This window comes from Electrona antarctica (genome assembly GCF_951216825.1).
Source record: "Electrona antarctica genome assembly, chromosome: 17".
Lineage (NCBI taxonomy): Eukaryota > Metazoa > Chordata > Actinopteri > Myctophiformes > Myctophidae > Electrona > Electrona antarctica.
In genome coordinates, this window is record NC_136798.1 from 28,252,210 (window position 1) to 28,271,216 (window position 19,007).

The window sequence follows — 19,007 nt, forward strand, 5'->3', positions numbered from 1 at the left end:
TTCTTGCATTGACATCAATAAAGTCCTAATGGGAATTTAAAAAAAAATAGGGAGCAGTTATATAGTCCATGGGAGTCCGATGGGGCAATTATAAACTCAAACTGTATGAAAAAGGAATTATTGGTGGGGTGGGGGGGGGGGGGGGGGGGGTGGGGGGGGGAAGTGGTGACTAAAAGGACAGATTTCCATCTGTAAATCAAATTAGCCATTATTATTATTATATTGACATTTTAGGCATTTGAGTCATATCTTGATCAAGATGGACTACAAAATAATTTGTAAAATTGGGGGTCAGTGTCTTGGTTTTAGGTCACTTTCATGACAGCGTGCATTATAGCCGTGGCAAATGTCTGCCGTCGGGACTTTTCTGTCATGGGACCCCATCAGTCTTTAAGATTGCCAATGTCACCCATGCATTGTAGCGAATGTCCTTGGTGCCACATTGAATCTGTCCATTCACGCCGCAAAAGAAAATCTATCTTTGGCAAAAGCCTCATTAATTTCTACCAGTGCAAATGGGCCCTTACGCGGTCACACCATTAAGCGCTGCTGTGGTGATGAACACTTCAAAGCATTTTCTCATCTTTTTTTCTTTTTGTACTTCGGTAAGCAGATTTACCCAGCACAGAGTCACTCGGGCAAGATCTCATTCCCTTCAATAGGGACTTATGGGAAATCTCTACACTGTATGCCACAATGTAGTGAACCGATTGCGGCCCCCAACACAGAATCAATAAGGTAGATGGACGATACATATTTTGCACACATAGTCTACAGCAGTGAACCCCCTCAAGGAACACTGAGGGTGCCTGGACCCCACTTTGAGAACCACTGGCCTACAATATATTTTTGTCTAATAAAACTATTTTCCGCACCACCAAACACCTACCCCAGATATTCATTAAACTTCATTGTTGACGTTATAGTACAGTTTTAATTAACATTTAATAAGGAGAGCAAGCAGCAAACTCAAGTAAAGATGACCGTCTGAAAAACTAAAAGGACAGAGAGGTATAGTAAATGTTTGTTGAATAGACAACAAACATGACTCATTAATTGAACAAATGCAGGACACTCTAGAGCAAATGTACGATGATTTTACTTCGACCCGGCGCCCCTATTTTGGGCATGATATTGTAGGTGGAAAATGTCAAACCTTTTTGAATATTAAAATAAAAACGATCAGATATACAAGCTCACGACTTCACACACACACACACACATCGTGAGCTTGTAGATGGGCTATTTTACATTTTCATATATAAAATAGGGCTTGAGTGGTTAAAAACACACCACCTCCTGGGCCTCCTTGGAGGGGTTCACGTAGAGTCAACCGGCACCTCCTCCTCGGGAATGAAAGTCTCCCCCCTACCCAGTGAAAACAGGTATCCTGCACGTGGTTCGAGTGGTGAAAGAGAATATCTGCAACGCCGAACATTACCTGGTTTAATACCGCTTTTTTTTTTTAAAGCCAGGCTTCAGTCTGGTTTCGGTGTCGAAAACCCAAGGCTGTCCATGGTCCGGTCGGGGGTCGGGGCGGGGGGACTAAGGAACTATAGCAAGAGGAGAAGCGGTTAACTGGCTATATATGCTTACAGACAAGCTACTGGCTTTGCGGGTACACAGGGCCGGAGAGCAAAGCGTCACAGGTCATAGTCAAACTTGTACTCTTGGGCCAGGTAGATCCTGCGGAAGATGAGCGCGGCCAGCGCCAGGGTGAGGACCGCGATGAGGACCGCTGTGGCATTGTGGCTGGCTTCCTGTGGGTGAGACATGGGACCACAAACGCTATTACCGTTTGTCGGGGAAACAAAACAAAACAAAGCACTCACAATAATTATATTGTGGAGATTTAAATGTATTAATTTTAATTGTCTCTGTACACTGGACCCCTTTGCCAAAAATAGCAGACCCACATGTGTTGTGAGCTTGTCGATCTGCTATAATTTAATTATATGGTAGCTGGTTATCAAAAGTGTATTTTCAAGTTTTTAAAGCGTATTTTGATTATCGCAATTATGTTGGCCATAGTGACGTGAAATGTTCTCATGGTCCATACCTGCGGGTGAGGGACATGAGGGCCGGCGGGGAACGCAGAGAACGCAGGGGGCCTGGCTGCTCTCTGGTCCTGCTGTTGCTGCTGCTGAGCACGGCGCTGCCGGGGGCTCAGAGACTGACCACTGCTCCTGGAGGTCGCAGGGGGACACGGGACCTCCTCACTGGCAGCTGGCGATGACGAATCCTCTTCCGACCGCTGGAGGGAGAGAATGGAAGTGGAGCGTGAGTGAGGGATTCACAACGGAATCAACACGAATATAGTATTCAAAACAGGCACCGAGCACCAAAAGAATTTGAATTCTAAGAAAATCAAACAAACTGAAGGAGGCCAAATCCATATACTTGCACTTGCTGTGTTTGCACTTTTATTAATTTTACTTGCTGTGTTTGCAGTTGTACTGTACTTGTATTAATTTTACTTGCTGTGTGTTTGCACTTGTACAGTAGTTATACATTTTACTTGTGTTTGCAGTTGTACTTTTAATTTCAGACACTTGCTGTGTGTTTGCACTGTATTAGTACAGTTATTGTTGAGCGCCATTAACCACTCCTATGCACAGCTTTGTGTGTACGTCCGTCCGTCCGCCTGTCTGTCTGTCTGTCTGTCTGAGCATGGAATGTGCTCAGCTAATTTGCTGAGCACGGAATGTGATGAATGATGATAAGAGCTTCACACAAGTGGGATTTCTTTCACACAGAAAGCTACCACCATTGCAATGCCACATACTTCCTGGTAGTAGGGGTGTTTGCCTTCCCCAAAATCACTATGAGAATGATTCCCCTCAGATGGTACCGATGACCCCAAATTTGGAGTCCTGGCACGGACTACTGGGGTTCCCTGGACCCCACGTTGAGAACCACTGAATTAAGGTCCTGGATGCGTATTTCGTTTAAAAAAAATCCAGTGTGAACTAAGGGAACCTTAGGGTGTGAGAGGGATTCATAACAGGAACACTGGAATCAATATGAATACAGAATTTCCAAGCAAAACATGAAGCTGTATTGAGTCAGAGACCGCCTTGTGAGCGTTTGCATGTGTCGCGCGCGCACACACGCACGCGCACACACACACGCGCGCACGTACGTGTTTGTATTACTAAACTTTAACCCCAACCCCTAAACCTAACCTCCAATCCTAATCCCAACCTGAATGTTTTTGGTAATCCTAACTCCCCCAAAATCTTTTTTTAAACCATAAAACACTGAGGACCAGGAAAATGGTCCTCACAATGTCTATTTCTTAAATTCACACAAAGTCACACACACACACACACACACACACACACACACAAAGTCACACACACACACACACACACACTTGAGCATACAGACATTTCTGTCAGCGGTTTATCTAAAGAGGCAGCTGTTATCCAAACACCACAGGCGGCTTTTGTGGTCGTTCAATGCCACACCGGTTCTTTCATGATCGACACCTTTGCCACAGCATTTTAGGAAGAACTTTGACTTTCTCACTTTCAACATCCTCGTTTCAACGAAACTTGCCACAGCTAAATATAAAAGTAAACTCGCTCATATACAGAAAGCTAAAGCTGATGAAATCATCCCTGCAGATTTTGTTCACATTCATATCGCTGTCATTTAATTTATTTCTTTAAACTAAAAATAACACTTTGGCCAATTACAGAATGACTACAGGGAAGTCTGTTGAGCTCATGGGAAGAAGAATACAAGAAGCGTGAGAGAGAGAGAGAGAGAGAGAGAGAGAGAGAGAGACAGAGATAGAGAGAGAGGGGGTGGCGCAAATACACAGAGAGAAAGGTCGAGAGGGAGAAAAACAGAGAAGAGGAAGAAATGATATAAAGCAGTGATTCTCAACCTTTTTAATTTCAAGGAGTTTGCTATGCAAATATCGCCCTTCATGTGCACTTGATCTGGAAGAACAGGGAGTGGGGCCACCATGCTCACAGCCTCACACGATGCTCTATTTGGCTTTACGTCGTTTTCAAGCAGTGGGGCACCGTATGAATGTGTTACTGATTCCTGATTAATTTCATGTATTTTACTTTGTGCAGCACTTTGGAAACCTTGTGATTTATGAAATGTGAAAATGTAAATAAATTGGATTGATTTGGTCAATTGTGGCCAGGTGAGATAACACTAACTTATATTACCATCTTACACTATTCAATTGAATGTTTTCGTTACTACTTGTATTTGCTGGTCTCACCTTCTCGCTCTCTTTCCCCCCTGACACGGCCGAGGAAGGTGTCTACCTATCTGTAGTCTGGCTGACGTCTCTTCCAGATAAGGTTTTTTTTTTTTGCCATTGTCGCAAAAATTGCTTGCTCAAGTGTCCAAAGTATGTCAGCGTGATAGACGGTAGACAAACGATTTGCATTTACAGCATTAACTTATACACTGCCGAGGACGAGTTTCATGAGTTTTTTGGGGGGGGGGGTCATATGTCAGTGAACAGCAGCAATCAGACTATCAGACACTGTCGGGGGGAGCGTTGCCGGTTAAAAATCACCCGTGTCTTCCCTGTGAGGTTAGGATTTGGGGTTAGGGTGTCAGCGTCGCTTGTTAAAACTCACCCGTAGCCCCTAACATGCGCTGCCGGTTAAAAATCAGCCGTGCCTTCCCTGTGAGGTTAATGTTTGGGGTAGGATGTCGGACTGATGCCGCCGAGAAACAATGCCGCGCGTGTTGTCTGCAATTGGCATCTCCCTCCCATCTAGTCGCAGTCCCGCAGGAAACGGAACGTGACCTCACCCCAAAATCATTATTTTTTTTCATAGAAATCCCTGTGTCTCTGCTATTTAATTCTGGTGCGTATTTTTGTGGAAACATGCTCTTTTCAAACGGCGATAACTCTAGAACGCAAGCTAAAAATACCCCCCCCCCCCCCCCATGTCTTGAAAAGACAAAAAAAGCCTGGTAGTGGCTAAATGCAGTGAGAAATAAATCTGGCCGTTAGTTCATAAGTTCATAAGTTCATAAGTTCATAAGTTCATAAGTTCATCTATATCCAGACAAAGGCAGAACGTGATGGCAAAACAGCCAATGTTCCATCAAAAACAATTCAGTCAGCTAGACTGGAAAGCATAGACAAAGCAGACCCTGAAGCATTGCTCGGTGGAACATTTGATTTGTAAGGCAATGTCAACAAAAATGTGTGCGAGTTTCCTTTTACTTTTAATGAATTCTTTGAAATGGGACCGTTCCCTCAGCAAAGTAATCTTGCCAGTGTTTTGAGTAGTTTATTTCGCTTGATTGCTGTAGAGTGAATTTCATTTCCTTGGACGCATTGGATATTGTTGTTAAGAAATCTAAAACATTGGTCTGCCACAAGTTTAGACAATTATAGTGAACACATCGCGCGAAACCTCTTTTCCAGATATATTTGGTTAATCATCTGGCCCCAACACTCCCTTTGACACCTTCCTTCCCACATGCACACACGGGGATAAGACAGTGGTATTTTGCAGTCCAGAAACAATAAAACCAAATGAAAATTAGCATGATGTATTGCACTCGCGGTCCACTGGGAGGGCCTCCAGGAGTCTCAGGCCTCTGGGCTGCAGCCCCGTGAGGCGTCAGGCCATGTCTTAATCCGGGCCTGGAGACACATGCAGTATTTCAGCACCTTTATAATTGGACAGTTCCAGTACGGGTGGCACAGGAACCGAGGACACTGATGCAACAACCTGACAATATTTCAACCGACTCGAGCCACATTATGATTACAAATTAATAAATTAAATGAACAAGTCCTCTTTAGTTGTTGTTGGTGTCAACAAGCAAATTGTGATCGGCTAAAATCGCCTACTGAAAATGTACACATTTTGGCTTTCGTGCCATTATTTCATAATTTAATATTACCGGTATTATTGTACTGTCTGGCACATTTCCAAGATGCGCCTATCGCGGTGAAATCAGAGCCATTTAATATGTCTTGAAAGACTGCTTCCAGCGAGTCCATGGCACTGGTGGTTCACTTGGCCTAAAGCCAGATGTCCCAGAGTGCAGCATGGTCCATAACAATCGTTCAGTTTGTGATAAAAGCATGAAATGTGGTACACATATAGCCAAAGGCATCCCAAACATAATTGGATGTGGAGGCATCCTGAATTTTCAACATGGCACCCATGGCAGCCATTTTTCAAAATGCCACCATTGACATTCTATTATAAGGCAATATTTTCTAAATTTCCTTATGCTTTAAGTAGCATGTGACATATCAAACTAGGGGGTTTTCATGATGCTAAATCCATTCCAAGCATTAGTTTGGGCTAATTGGCCAAATTGGGCTAAATTTGGCCATAGCAACTTGCCCAAATGTGCTGACATCAGCACAGTTGGGCAAGTTGCTATCGCCAAATTTAGCCCAATGAGTGTTTTTATGCAAAACTAATGCTTGGAATGGATTCAGCATCATGAAAACCCCCTAGTTTGATATGTCACATGCTACTTAAAGCATAAGGAAATTTAGAAAATATTGCCTTATAATAGGATGTCAATGGTGGCATTTTGAAAAATGGCTGCCATGGGTGCCATGTTGAAAATTCAGGATGCCTCCACATCCAATTATGTTTGGGATGCCTTTGGCTATATGTGTACCACATTTCATGCTTTTATCACAAACTGAACGATTCCCTTATATATTGGAGCTAAGCAGCTGGACTTCATCTCTGTAACTATGCACAACATACAAACCAGAGAGACTCTTAGCCGTAGTCATTAGATCGTGATAGCATGGTCATAGGTTAAACACATGCATGATAAGCGAACAGAACAATTATTATGTAATATTTTTTAAACTGTGATTGAGGGTGAGAGGGGACCAAAACATTGGTTTCGAAACGCTTCTAAAAATGCCTAAGCTGCCCCTGCTGGGTTGCAGCTGGCACGGAAATCTATCCTCTTAGCTAACATCAACCCCTTGGCCATATTATCTAACCACTTTCAACCTGGAATGCATATTTTGGGCATGTCATTTAGGTAAACATGTTCAAATCTTAAAACAAAACAAAAAAGCTAAAATAGGCGATCTACAAGCTCGAGCTTGTAGGTCAGCTATTTTTGCAGGCTTAAGTCAATGAAAACGACCCTGTGAAAATGCTGGCATCTAGATATACAAAGTCTATAATCTCTCAAGGGTCTGCCTCACACTGCCTCACATTGGGAGACTAATGAATAGTGGTGTCTGCTTTTTCGTCTTTTACGGCATGGCACCTACCTGTGGCAAGCCGTCTAGAAGAGGGTCTGCGTGTGTGTGTGTATTTGTGTGTGTGTGTGTGTGTGTGTGTGTGTGTGTCCACACTCTTAATCTCGCAAACCACTAGACCGATTTTCATTTTTCTTGTGCACACTGCCAGTAGGCCAAGGACATAAATTCACATTTAGTGATTCTTTTGTGTGTCTAAATGTTTTCACATACAGCCAGAGTGCAACCTCACAGATCCATGAGAGAAGCGTGATTCAATACTACGTCCGCCTCTTACCATGGTAACGCCCCGCCTGCCTCTGAGTGGCCTACCGACACTGCCCCTCTAACCATGGTAACGCCCCGCCTGCCTCTGAGTGGCCTACCGACACTGCCCCTCTAACCATGGTAACGCCCTGCCTGCCTCTGAGTGGCCTACTGACACTGCCCCTCTAACCATGGTAACGCCCTGCCTGCCTCTGAGTGGCCTACTGACACTGCCCCTCTAACCATGGTAACGCCCTGCCTGCCTCTGAGTGGCCTACCGACACTGCCCATCTAACCATGGTAACGCCCCGCCTGCCTCTGAGTGGCCTACTGACACTGCCCCTCTAACCATGGTAACGCCCTGCCTGCCTCTGAGTGGCCTACCGACACTGCCCATCTAACCATGGTAACGCCCTGCCTGCCGATGAGTGGCCTACCGACACTGCCCATCTAACCATGGTAACGCCCTGCCTGCCTCTGAGTGGCCTACCGACACTGCCCCTCTTACCATGGTAACGCCCCGCCTGCCTCTGAGTGGCCTACCGACACTGCCCCTCTAACCATGGTAACGCCCTGCCTGCCTCTGAGTGGCCTACCGACACTGCCCATCTAACCATGGTAACGCCCTGCCTGCCTCTGAGTGGCCTACCGACACTGCCCCTCTAACCATGGTAACGCCCTGCCTGCCTCTGAGTGGCCTACCGACACTGCCCTTCTAACCATGGTAACGCCCCGCCTGCCTCTGAGTGGCCTACCGACACTGCCCCTCTAACCATGGTAACGCCCTGCCTGCCTCTGAGTGGCCTACCGACACTGCCCATCTAACCATGGTAACGCCCTGCCTGCCTCTGAGTGGCCTACCGACACTGCCCATGGTAACGCCCTGCCTGCCTCTGAGTGGCCTACCGACACTGCCCGTCTTACCAGACTTTCCTCTCAGGTGGATATTCTGGTGACACTGATGCAAAGTTACTCTGTGGTGGGAAATAAATACCGGTATTACTTACTCGGTTTTTGAATTGCCTTGGGGCGGTAAATAATTTACTATTCTGTCCATATCGGGTTGCAACTCAGCTCTAGCAAACTTCGCAACGCTCGATACGGTAACTCGCAGCCCAAAAGGGCTGCTCGGCAGGGCTGAGGCAGGACTCCTCAAAGAGAAGAAGGGAAGATATAACCTCATTGTCAGCTCTGTAGCAGTGGCCGGCAAACTGTGTTCTTCTGGATCGGACTGGTGAAGAAACACGGGGAAGGTTGGCGAATATTAGATTAGTCGATGGGTGGCTCTTCCAAGACAGATTTTGCGCTCTCATTAGAAGGCGGGTGTACTGTAAGTGCCATCCAACCGTTTCTCTAATTTCTTTGAAAGTGTCCATGTCTCGGACCCATAGAGTAGAATCGGCTCAACGGTCGCCCTAAATATTTTTACTTTTAACATCTTACTAAGCTGGGATGACCAGATCTTATGCATGTCATTGCAGGCTGACCAGGCCATACCCTTCCTAGTTTGAAAGTCCTTTTGGGAAGAAGATATATATGAACCCAAATGATATATATGAACCCAAAAGATATATATGAACCCAACTGGCTGCATGAGTTGGTTTGGAATTTGTATTTGAGGCTGAGAATATGCTCCGCCCCACGGGTGCATAATACTTCTTACTATTAGTAGGGAGGTAGGAGGGGGGCAATCAGAGGCAGGTGTGGCGTTACCATGGTTAAAGACGGACGTATTAGGCATGAGAGAAGGGAAGCGTCGAAGGCCGACCGACCGTTAGAAGTGGACTAGACGTCAAACCACAGGCTCATTTTAGAACCATAATAGCCATAGTAGCTGTCTAGTCTGTCTGTGTCGGCAGACGGCTATGAACTTTTAAATAGTGAAAATAGCAAAGCTTGCAGCACCTTGTGATACTGTAGCACCTATTGTGGCTAATTCTTCAGTCCACAGGTCTGTTAGGGGCACTACTTCCTGTTTGACACACTGTATTTCATGATCAAATGAAGCCCTTCCAACTATGCGCCAAATCAATGAGCCCGTTATCTTCTATGATAAAGTGACACCCCCACGCATACGCAGACTCAGAGTCATTCTCCCTACCCACGTTGGTAACGGAGATAGCTCATTAAGTAGGAGTGGGTGGATTGTAAGGTGGTGGGGGGGGGGGGGGGGGGGGGGTGCTTTCAAGATTCCAGGCTTTATTTTGTCAAGAAAAAAGGGGGAGTAACTTTGATTTAGAGCAAGGAAGCAAATACAAGCTCAAAATGTAAAGATGAAAACAAACACTCCCTGGTGGCACGGAGCTGCTCAGCCGACAGGTCTGCTCCAGGTCTGCTCATGAGAGGCGCGACTCACGCTGCGGCTGATACATCCATTTGGGACGTTTCCAAATAAAAAGACTGTTGCTTTATCGCGGCCATTATTTGCGTTCTGTGTGTTTGAGCAGTTTAAGCATATAAGACTCGAGAATTTGGCTCAGAGTTACAGACCTGCATCTCCTTAACCCATTAAAACCGGAAAAGCTCCCAGTTACCTGTTCTTCCTGGAGTGCCTCAGAGTCCTCCAGGGTCTCTGAGGTGGACGTGTCTTCCTGCGTCTGTGTGGAGGACTCCTCACTGCCGTCCGCTCCACTGGTCTCGCTGGCCTGTCTGGACGAGCTGGTCTCCGTCTGCATTAGCACACAGAACAACATGGCCGCTTGTGAACAGCATGTCAATGTATATCTACAGCAATTCCCTCATACGCCCAAGGTACTCCCACAGCTATGTGTCTTACATCCAATTAAAGCAATTCTCAGGGAGTAAATGGATGGCGTAGGGATAGGACGTGGCTGGTCACGCGGCTCACCTCTAAAATCACACATGCCCCCCTGCGGGACTACGATCACATTTCTTCAGACCTGTGTGATCCGAGACGGTCGATAAGAACACAAAGTGGAGTGCAAATTAAGTTTATCAAATATATTTCACACTCCAAGTCACTGAACAAAAGCACAGTGTTTCAATACAATTGTTTAGCTTTAAAGAAAGTGACTCCTTCTGGGGATTGTTCAGATGTGAATCAGTGGGTGATATTCCTTATTTCCTTTGTTAAAATAAGTGTTAAATGCAGCACCTCCATATCTCACACACATTGGGTTCAGGATGACGTCTCACCAAAAACGTTATCTATATCTATCTAGACATTCTTTCACCCAGTGTCAATTATCTAATGTAATCCTGGGTGCTACACTCGCTCTGCCATCCAGGGTAGAGCAACGGACTGATCTCATGCTTCCTTCTATGCGTGAGGAGCCCAAGGTGCTTCTTTTCACCTGACAGGGGGGAGTTTCCCCGGTTGGACGTAGTGCGTGGAAGGAACACGTTATTCCAACAAGTTCCTTTCCCCTCCATCAGGTGCCCTGGCTAGCCAGGGGGAGGCTGTATAGAGACCAGGATTACTGCATTTTCTTGTGAGGGTACAGGTCTACCCTAGGGGAAACGGGGAGAACATGCAAACGCCACACAGAACCTCCTTTTGCCAACCCCACCCAGGGTATGACGCGGAGGAGAGAACACGCCCCCAGCGCCCACAGCGTCCCTGGCGGGAATCTAACCCAGGACCTTCTAGCTGTAAGGCAACAGACTGCACCACCGTGGCCGAAATGTGACATTTCAAACTATTGGACTATTTTACAAAAACATATCACTTCAACAAGAGCTGGTTTCGGATTCAGAGATATCAGTGTGTGTTTCTCTATTGTTCAGCACATACTCAACAGGCTTTGCCCAAGTGATTTGTGTATTTATTATTACTGTATAAAGTGTGTGTGGGAGGATGTTTGTGCTGTGCACGTTTGAACGGAGTGTGAACCTTGAAGTTGATCTGCCGCGCTAGCTCTTTGTCCTTGTGGTCCTCGGGGGTGGCGTCGCTGTTGGGGGAGGGAGCATGGAGCGCTGTGCGCATGGAGCAGCCACATGCCTCGCAGCAGAAGTCCTGGGACCTGGTGGTCAGAATAGTTGGTCATTACAAGGTAGCTAGTCAACAGTACTTAAGTCCTACTTTATACTTTATACGTGTGGTACGGAAATAGGCAATAGCATTTCTAAAAGAGGAAGTGACAGGCTTGTCTGTGATATTTTTCTTGGAAAACCAACCCAAAACAAATCTATTAACTTCTACATTCACTTCCTTATAAACGGCTTAGCTCTGAAAAGGTCGAGCTGATGACATCACCCGTGCCCAAATTTTGGACAGCCTGAGCCTCTTTGACTTCCATAATCCTGGGATTAAATTCAACATTTCAAAAAGTACATAATAGTATATGTGAACAACAAATGTTGCATTCTACATTATGCTAATGACAGTGTGCACAATGCATTTTTGATGGCGTGACTCTGTCTGCAAGAGGCGGGCAGTATAGGGCAGGGTCGGTCTATGTTTCCGGAGCTAATCTTGCAAATGGCTGAATAGAACTTTAGAAATGGAAGTGAAATGGGCTCATAAGTATGGCATAAGTACACTAGTAAAGTACTGTATGTCAGAGGACCGAATTCACTAGCCTGGCTAATAAGCCAGACTAATATCACACAACACTGTCGCGGGATCCGGCAGGCAATTTTTTTTTGCCAACAGCTGATTCGGTCTGGTTTATTAACCAGGCTACGAATTCACAGGCTGACCATATGAAGTCTGAGATTCACATTGGTAGTGACCCGAACATACTTTTTCAAGAAATTAATGTTGGCAGGATTTGAACATGAGATACATGATGATAGGACTTCCACATGGTAGTGAGAACTAGACCAGTGGTTCAGGGACCCCCATGGGGGTCCATTTGGACCCTTATGGACCCGTACTGGTCTGTAACCTGAGAGTATACTAATGGAACAAAATAGAACCATTTGCTCCCACTCAGAGTTATGGGGGTCCAAAAGAAAAGCTAAAGTTTGAGAACCAATGAACTAGGTTAAAACACTGCAGACTACAAAATGTCTCCACACGTATCAAGGCTGAATATAAAATACAACACAATATGCCATCAAAAATCTTGTGTGGTGGTGGCAGCGAAACTGAGTGGGGGGCGGTGGGGAGGGAGACTGAATGACAGCTCTCACAATCCCCAGGGGAAACAGAGAAAGTAGAAACGAAAATCAAAGCGAGGTGCTATCTCACTCAGCGTCACGGGAGATAAACAAGCAGGCAGGTGGGGACACATTCTGTCTAGCTCATCTCCATGTGCTAATGAAACTCCTAAATTCAGTGAACCTCCACCCAGAGTGTACAAATGGAACCAAACCCATTTATACCAGGCATGTAACGATACACTCAACTCACGATATGATACGTATCACGATATGAGGTTCACAATATGATTTTTCACAATATTTTATTTTATTTTCCAGACAAATGACCCCCCCCTCCCGAGCTTTTTTCACAATTTGTATTAACATTGCAAAAGTAGCATTACTTTTCATGTAAAATTACTTAGTTTAATTACTTTCTTGTTTAGAAAGTGACTGCATGGAGTCTCATCTCTCTCCAAAAGCACTTGAATATGATGGAATATGATTAAAGCTCACATTTCATGTCAGAATTCACTAGCCCCCCTAAAAAAATACAAAAAATATTAAATTGATTAATATCGTCGGGATTCACGACGATAATCGCCTGGATTAATATCGATAACTATCGATATACGATATATCGTTACATGCCTAATTTGTACCCTCCCAGAGTTACAGACCCCATAAGGATTAATTTTGGAGACCCCCTGGTGGGCCCCGGACCCTGTTGAGGAACAGTGGTCTACAGCTTATCTCCATGTGCGAATGAAACGTAGCCTCTTCCATAGGCGCCGCTCCTGCGAGTGGACCATTTATATATGCTATCGACACTTGGCAGCTTTGTAATGCTTTCTGGGTTTGAAGTGGTGTGTTTACACATCCACGCATGTCATGGTTTGCCAATCCATGACAGATAGCAGCACTAAGGCGAGGGAGTTTAGAGGAACAGTCAACGAGAGAGGGCACGAGCGAGGGAGGAAAAAAAACACTTCTGGTACTATTTAATTAACAGCTTTAATTAGAAGAAAGTGGTCAGTGATGTGTGTATGCCAGGAGGGACTGATAGACAGACATGACAAGGACTTCAGCTGCTAAAGAGAGAAAGACCCCCCCCCCCCTACTACCCCCCCACGAGCGTGCCACTGCCCTCTTCTGCTAATAGGACAGGAACATAGTGTTACTCTCCCTCGCCGCTCAGAAGGGTGAAATTAACCCATTAAGACGCGAGGCCGATTCTTTGAAATGCCTTCTAAAAAAACAGTTAACTGAAAAACATATGTCGCTATATATTGGTGGTGAAACATTTTCATCTCAAGGACACCCAACATTATATGTATTTGGCCGCGGACCCGCAAAATATGTTATTCCAGGTACCCCCAGAAACAAAGTTTGATTTAAAAATGTTTGCTTTAAATATATTCAAAACTTCACTTCGCTATGAGCTGGTAGATCTACCATTTCTGAATAGCCACTAGCCAGGGAATAAAATTACCCAGATGCTTTCCCGGTTTTAACGGGTTAAGAGCAAAATACTTGCTGGAACATGCCCCAGCCAGGGAATGTGCGTTTTGGCGATAATTAATTTGTCAAATTGAGAACGCAGAGAGCCTTCTCAATTTTCCCACATAATTGGACACGGTGGAGGGCACGTCTGCTGTGAGTCAGGGTTGATTGCATTACATCAGTGGTTCACAAACACTGGGTCGGGGCCCATTTTTATGGGTCACGACCAAGGGGCCAGTGAGGCGCTCCAACGTTGAAGCTCTGGGCCCTAGTGGTAAGAGGAAGGACTGCAGGCGGACCCGTGCACGGGGGACACGTAGGACCATCACTCCCTACGTCACCCATACGTCACCCCGGACCTCAAATTTGAGGTCCGGAGGAGGTACTTCCGGCAGTCTTCCGGGTGCTTCAAAACGCCACTGAGCAACTTCATCGAAATGAATAGCTTGGGGGCGGGGCTAGTGCTCCAGTTCGGTCTCTATCCTTTATATACTCTATGGTCACGACTCACAAGTAAATATTTTATTATTTCAAAATCTTAAAGGGGGGCGGGGGGAAATCATGAATTAACCGTCTGGCCGTCAGGATTAATTAAAGAATGATTACTATATGCCAGGATATCCCCCCGTTCAACCCTTATTTTGAAGATCCAAAACACCGCGACCAGAACCACCGGATGTTGACTGACACACACACTGGTGTGTGTGTTGTCGGATTAGGTGTTGATCTCTCACTAGCCGCTGAGAAGTACAGGCCGGCGCCATTACAGCGACCGCTATGCTCTGTGCAATAAGCGTAGTTTTGACCAGAAATGCCACCTGGGACGGGGAATTGGAGATAAAAGTGTCTGAAAGTGTGCGTGCACGTGGGTTTTCCATATATTAAAAAATCACACCCGTGTGAACTGAGTGGTGTAAGGTTTTATATAGCATGATCAGCTGTGGTCTGACGTAATGAAATCACACAAAATATGTTAAGTAAAAAAAGCTATCATTTTTGATAAATGTATGTATCACACCCGGATGTGATTTCACAACTGGCTTTTTTTGCGCAGAGAAAATGACCACGGTTGCTACGGTCATCCAGTTCACCCGGGTGTGATTTAATTACGTCAGAAATTATTTTGAACATAGCAACCATGGTCATTTTTTTATGCACACAAAAGCCAGTTGTAGGAGTGGTTTACACCACTCAAAAAAATCCATATTAAAAACTTTTAAGAAGTACTGAACGTCTGAAAGTGTCAGATCTACAAACTCACTACATGTCACGGTATGGAGCGTTGTAGGACGGCTATTTTCACTAATTTGAGTCCTGGGGAGACATCAAACTTGTCTTTTGTTGCTGCATTATATGCTTGGGGTTTGTTGAGTAAATGTGTGTCGCTCTTACCACCATGTGTTCCCATAATGATTATGTACTGAGTACTGTACACGCGTTGTGAGATTGTACATTGTCTATTTTTCGCAAAGAGATTTGGTATAGATGGAAAGAGTCTAGAGGGTGACCAATCAGAGCTTTTTTGCTGTGACTTTGTAACCGCCCCTTGGAAATAAACCTTCCACACCAAGTTCCAGACTAATATCCACAGTGATATTAGTGTGGCCATGCCAGGCTAGGTTTAACTGGTTAAATACCACCACGGTACTGTCTATTTAACCACGTTGACAGGTTTATACACTGGAATAAAAGTAATACATTCATAATTCATAATCAATACAGATTTCTCCCACACTTATTCCCTTCATAACCATTCCCTGTGTCTCAATGCACACACAAGCCACCCTCCACAAACACAAGAATACAGTGAAATGCCTTTTCATTGCCAGGATCTTACTTTTTGGCAAGGGCTCTCCTCTCTTCGGGGGTGTAATCAAGGGATCCTATGGCACCTTCTCCTTTGGTTGGCATGAAGCCAATTATAGCTATCAAGGCTGTTCGAACTGAAAGAGACAAGAAGAGGGGGAAACTAAATGTGGGGAAGGGCCATGTCAAGGTATCAAGTAGTAGACTATCACTCATACAGGTACAAGCAGCGAAATGTTCCACAAAGACTGTGCTAATGCAAATGAAAATGCAAATACCGGTACATATACTACTACTACTACTAATTATTATTATAAGAATAATAACCAGTAAGACGCCCTCAGGGCGAGAAGCGACCTCGCCCTTTGCACACCGCCTGGGTGACGGCAGACTGCTGGGCGAACGGTTTGCGGAGCGGTCTTGATCGTATCCCCGGACCGGCACGTTAAAATTACCACCGCTGAAGTGCCCTTGAGCAAGGCATTGAACCACTACCATGAAATGTTCTATGAGCAGGGCCTGGCTGTAAACAAGTATCTGATGCTTAGTCCAGTTACCCTGGGTAAATATAGTAACTTTGCTTTGCTTTGCACTTTGGCATGGGGAGTCAGATCAACATATGGAATTAATTCTGTACTGGCCATATATATATATATATGTGTCTTGAGTGTACAGGGTTTGACGAGGTTCTGACATATGTAATGTCAGAACAGGTCAGCTCCATATATGGTGATCTAAGGGTTTGAGGTCAGATGTTAGAGTTGTTGGCTGGCTCCATATATGCAGATATACAGATGATCCAGTCTTCTCCATGTATTGCTATCCAGGGTTTGATGAGGTCAGTGTCTTGATCTTCATATATGGACAGGGCCCCTGCCCATGCTTCACATATGGAGCTGGCCTATTCTGACATCACAACACTCCATATTTGGACATGCCTGACACAGAACTCCATATATAGGAATAAAGGGACACAGAGAGACAGATACAGAAATCTCCATATATGCAAAACATTGACAGATGGGTGGAACGGGTACTCTGACACGGGCACAACGGGTATTGCATATTGTGGGGCATGGATCTCCAACTTCGGTGCTCTACAGCCGGGCACCGGTCTAGTAATAATAATAATAATGGAGTGAGATAAGATTTAAAAATAAAATTGTAAAAAGTACAGGTAGAACAGCAGGCATACATATATCAATTTCACTTGCCTATGTTAATTTGTGCAAGTAAAATGTTGAGCAGTTTTAGTTGACTTTATTTTTTCCTAAATATTTTGTCATTCAGGAATCAGTCAGCCTCAGGGGGGGGGGGGGGGGGGGGACGCTCTTTCTGAGCCATGAGCCCCATGCTAAGATGAGACAGAGACACCTCAAGCGATTTCTAGTCTGCATCGCCACAAACAGCCAAATGAGAAAGCCAGTGCATCCTGTCAGGTTTGCCAGTGGTGTTACGCAAGAGGGAGTAATGCTCCGTTTTCTGTGCGTAAGCCCGGATTTGCACGAGCAGTCTGCTGTGAGGACAACACCCCCACCCACCCACACACCCACACACCCACTTCTCCAGCTCACAGATTCACTCAGCTGACAGAGTGGAGCACGCTGCACAATATGTTTGGGGTCAGCAGGCTGTTCTGTGACTGCGGCTATGTCTGTATTGGTCTAGCAATACAGACTAAATTGATCATCTGGATGGCCATTTAATAGTATTCCCTTTAGATGGAATGGTGTGCTTTTTAGAGGTTATTTTATTGCATCATCTGTGATCATTATCAAATAGTGTCTAATAACGGCAGCCATGCCACATTCTATAATCCCTGGGGGCTGCTTTCTACTGTTAGATTTTGTCGTTTCTCCTCCCCGTAATGGAATCAAGGAGAGAAATGAGGAGTGGACCAACACGAAAACAAAGCATATCACTGAGGCGATTCTTTTCTCTCAGAGATAGTTCCATTATTTCTTAGCATTTTCTTGTACTGCATGATTTGTTTTTATGATCCTGGTCCTGGTATCTCATTTATCAAAAAGTGGAAGCTCCTTGCTTGATAGAAGTGAAACTTTAATCCATTGAGACCTGGAACGCATCCATGTCACGTTAGCGTTTAACCACATTAACCATTAATTTAGACAGCATTTGCCCCCATTACATGCCCGAAACAAGGACGCCAGGTTGAAAGTGGTTAATGGAAATGTTACTTTTTGCCAGCTTCTTGCTATTCCTTTAGGATTCTACAATGCAGGATGAGTGAAAACATGTATTTTCTGACTGACAACTCAATATGGCTTTTTTATTGTCTTGGAGAAATAGCAGCTCTATGGTGACATACAGTACATAAGTGCAGTTGAGAGAATGTAGCTACAGGAATGGAAATTAGCTCTGAGAATAATGAAAATGTCTTTATTGAGGTTGATAATTAGTTGTATTGCCTGTCTGGGATTTATCTCACTATGAAGTCCTTTTTATAGTTTAGTTTCATTAAAGTTAATACAATATTTATGGATTTGTAGTTTATAGGCCTACATGGAATAACTTTTTTCAATATTAAATAAAACATTATTTTTAATACAAATGTTGTATCTTTATTTCAAAACTTGGGTTGGTTATTGTGAAATATGGCGATAGTGGTTGTGCAATACACATGCATACGTCGTGTTGTCATGTTGTACTGATTGATTGATTGATTTTGATTGAAATATGTATTAACAGTTTGCAGAATTACAGTACATTTCAAGCACAAACTCAATACAAAGACTGTTAACTGTGAGTGGACGACCCAATTAAGCATTACACTTGTTTACAAGAGGGTCCACCATGTTCAATTCATCAAAACATTTAGAGACGTACCGATAGACACTACTATATAGTCAAAGAAAAGAACAGGAATTCATCATAAAGGAGGTAAAAAGGGAAAAGAAACATATACAGTGAGGGGAAAAAGGGGGCGGGCGGTGGGGGGGGATTCAGATTTTACGGGGGCCAGTTTCGAATTGCAGCCGTCCGTAGGTGCCCTTTGAGAGCGGTTTTGAAGGAGTCAAGGGATTCACATGTCTTAATGACTGTTGGTAGGGCGTTCCACATTTTGGTGGCATAGGAGCGAAAAGAATTTAGTCCCTTGTGTGTGCCGAATCTGGGTTGTACATGGTTTGTTGCACTCCCT

The 19,007-nt window shown here is 44.7% G+C and overlaps 1 protein-coding gene across 1 annotated transcript in view; it reads right to left on the reverse strand.

Annotated features, from left to right (window-relative positions):
• Positions 1–1,082: 1,082 nt before the first annotated feature.
• ube2j1 (ubiquitin-conjugating enzyme E2, J1) overlaps positions 1,083–19,007 on the reverse strand; it is a 40,532-nt gene continuing 22,607 nt past the window's right edge. Inside the window, exons 5-9 of the mRNA XM_079527133.1 lie at positions 15,879–15,984; positions 11,346–11,475; positions 10,027–10,161; positions 2,060–2,254; positions 1,083–1,760 (exon numbers count right to left, since the gene is read on the reverse strand). Coding sequence (XP_079383259.1) covers positions 1,644–1,760; positions 2,060–2,254; positions 10,027–10,161; positions 11,346–11,475; positions 15,879–15,984 — 683 coding nt within the window. The 3' untranslated portion in view covers positions 1,083–1,643. The remainder of the gene's footprint in view (positions 1,761–2,059; positions 2,255–10,026; positions 10,162–11,345; positions 11,476–15,878; positions 15,985–19,007) is intronic.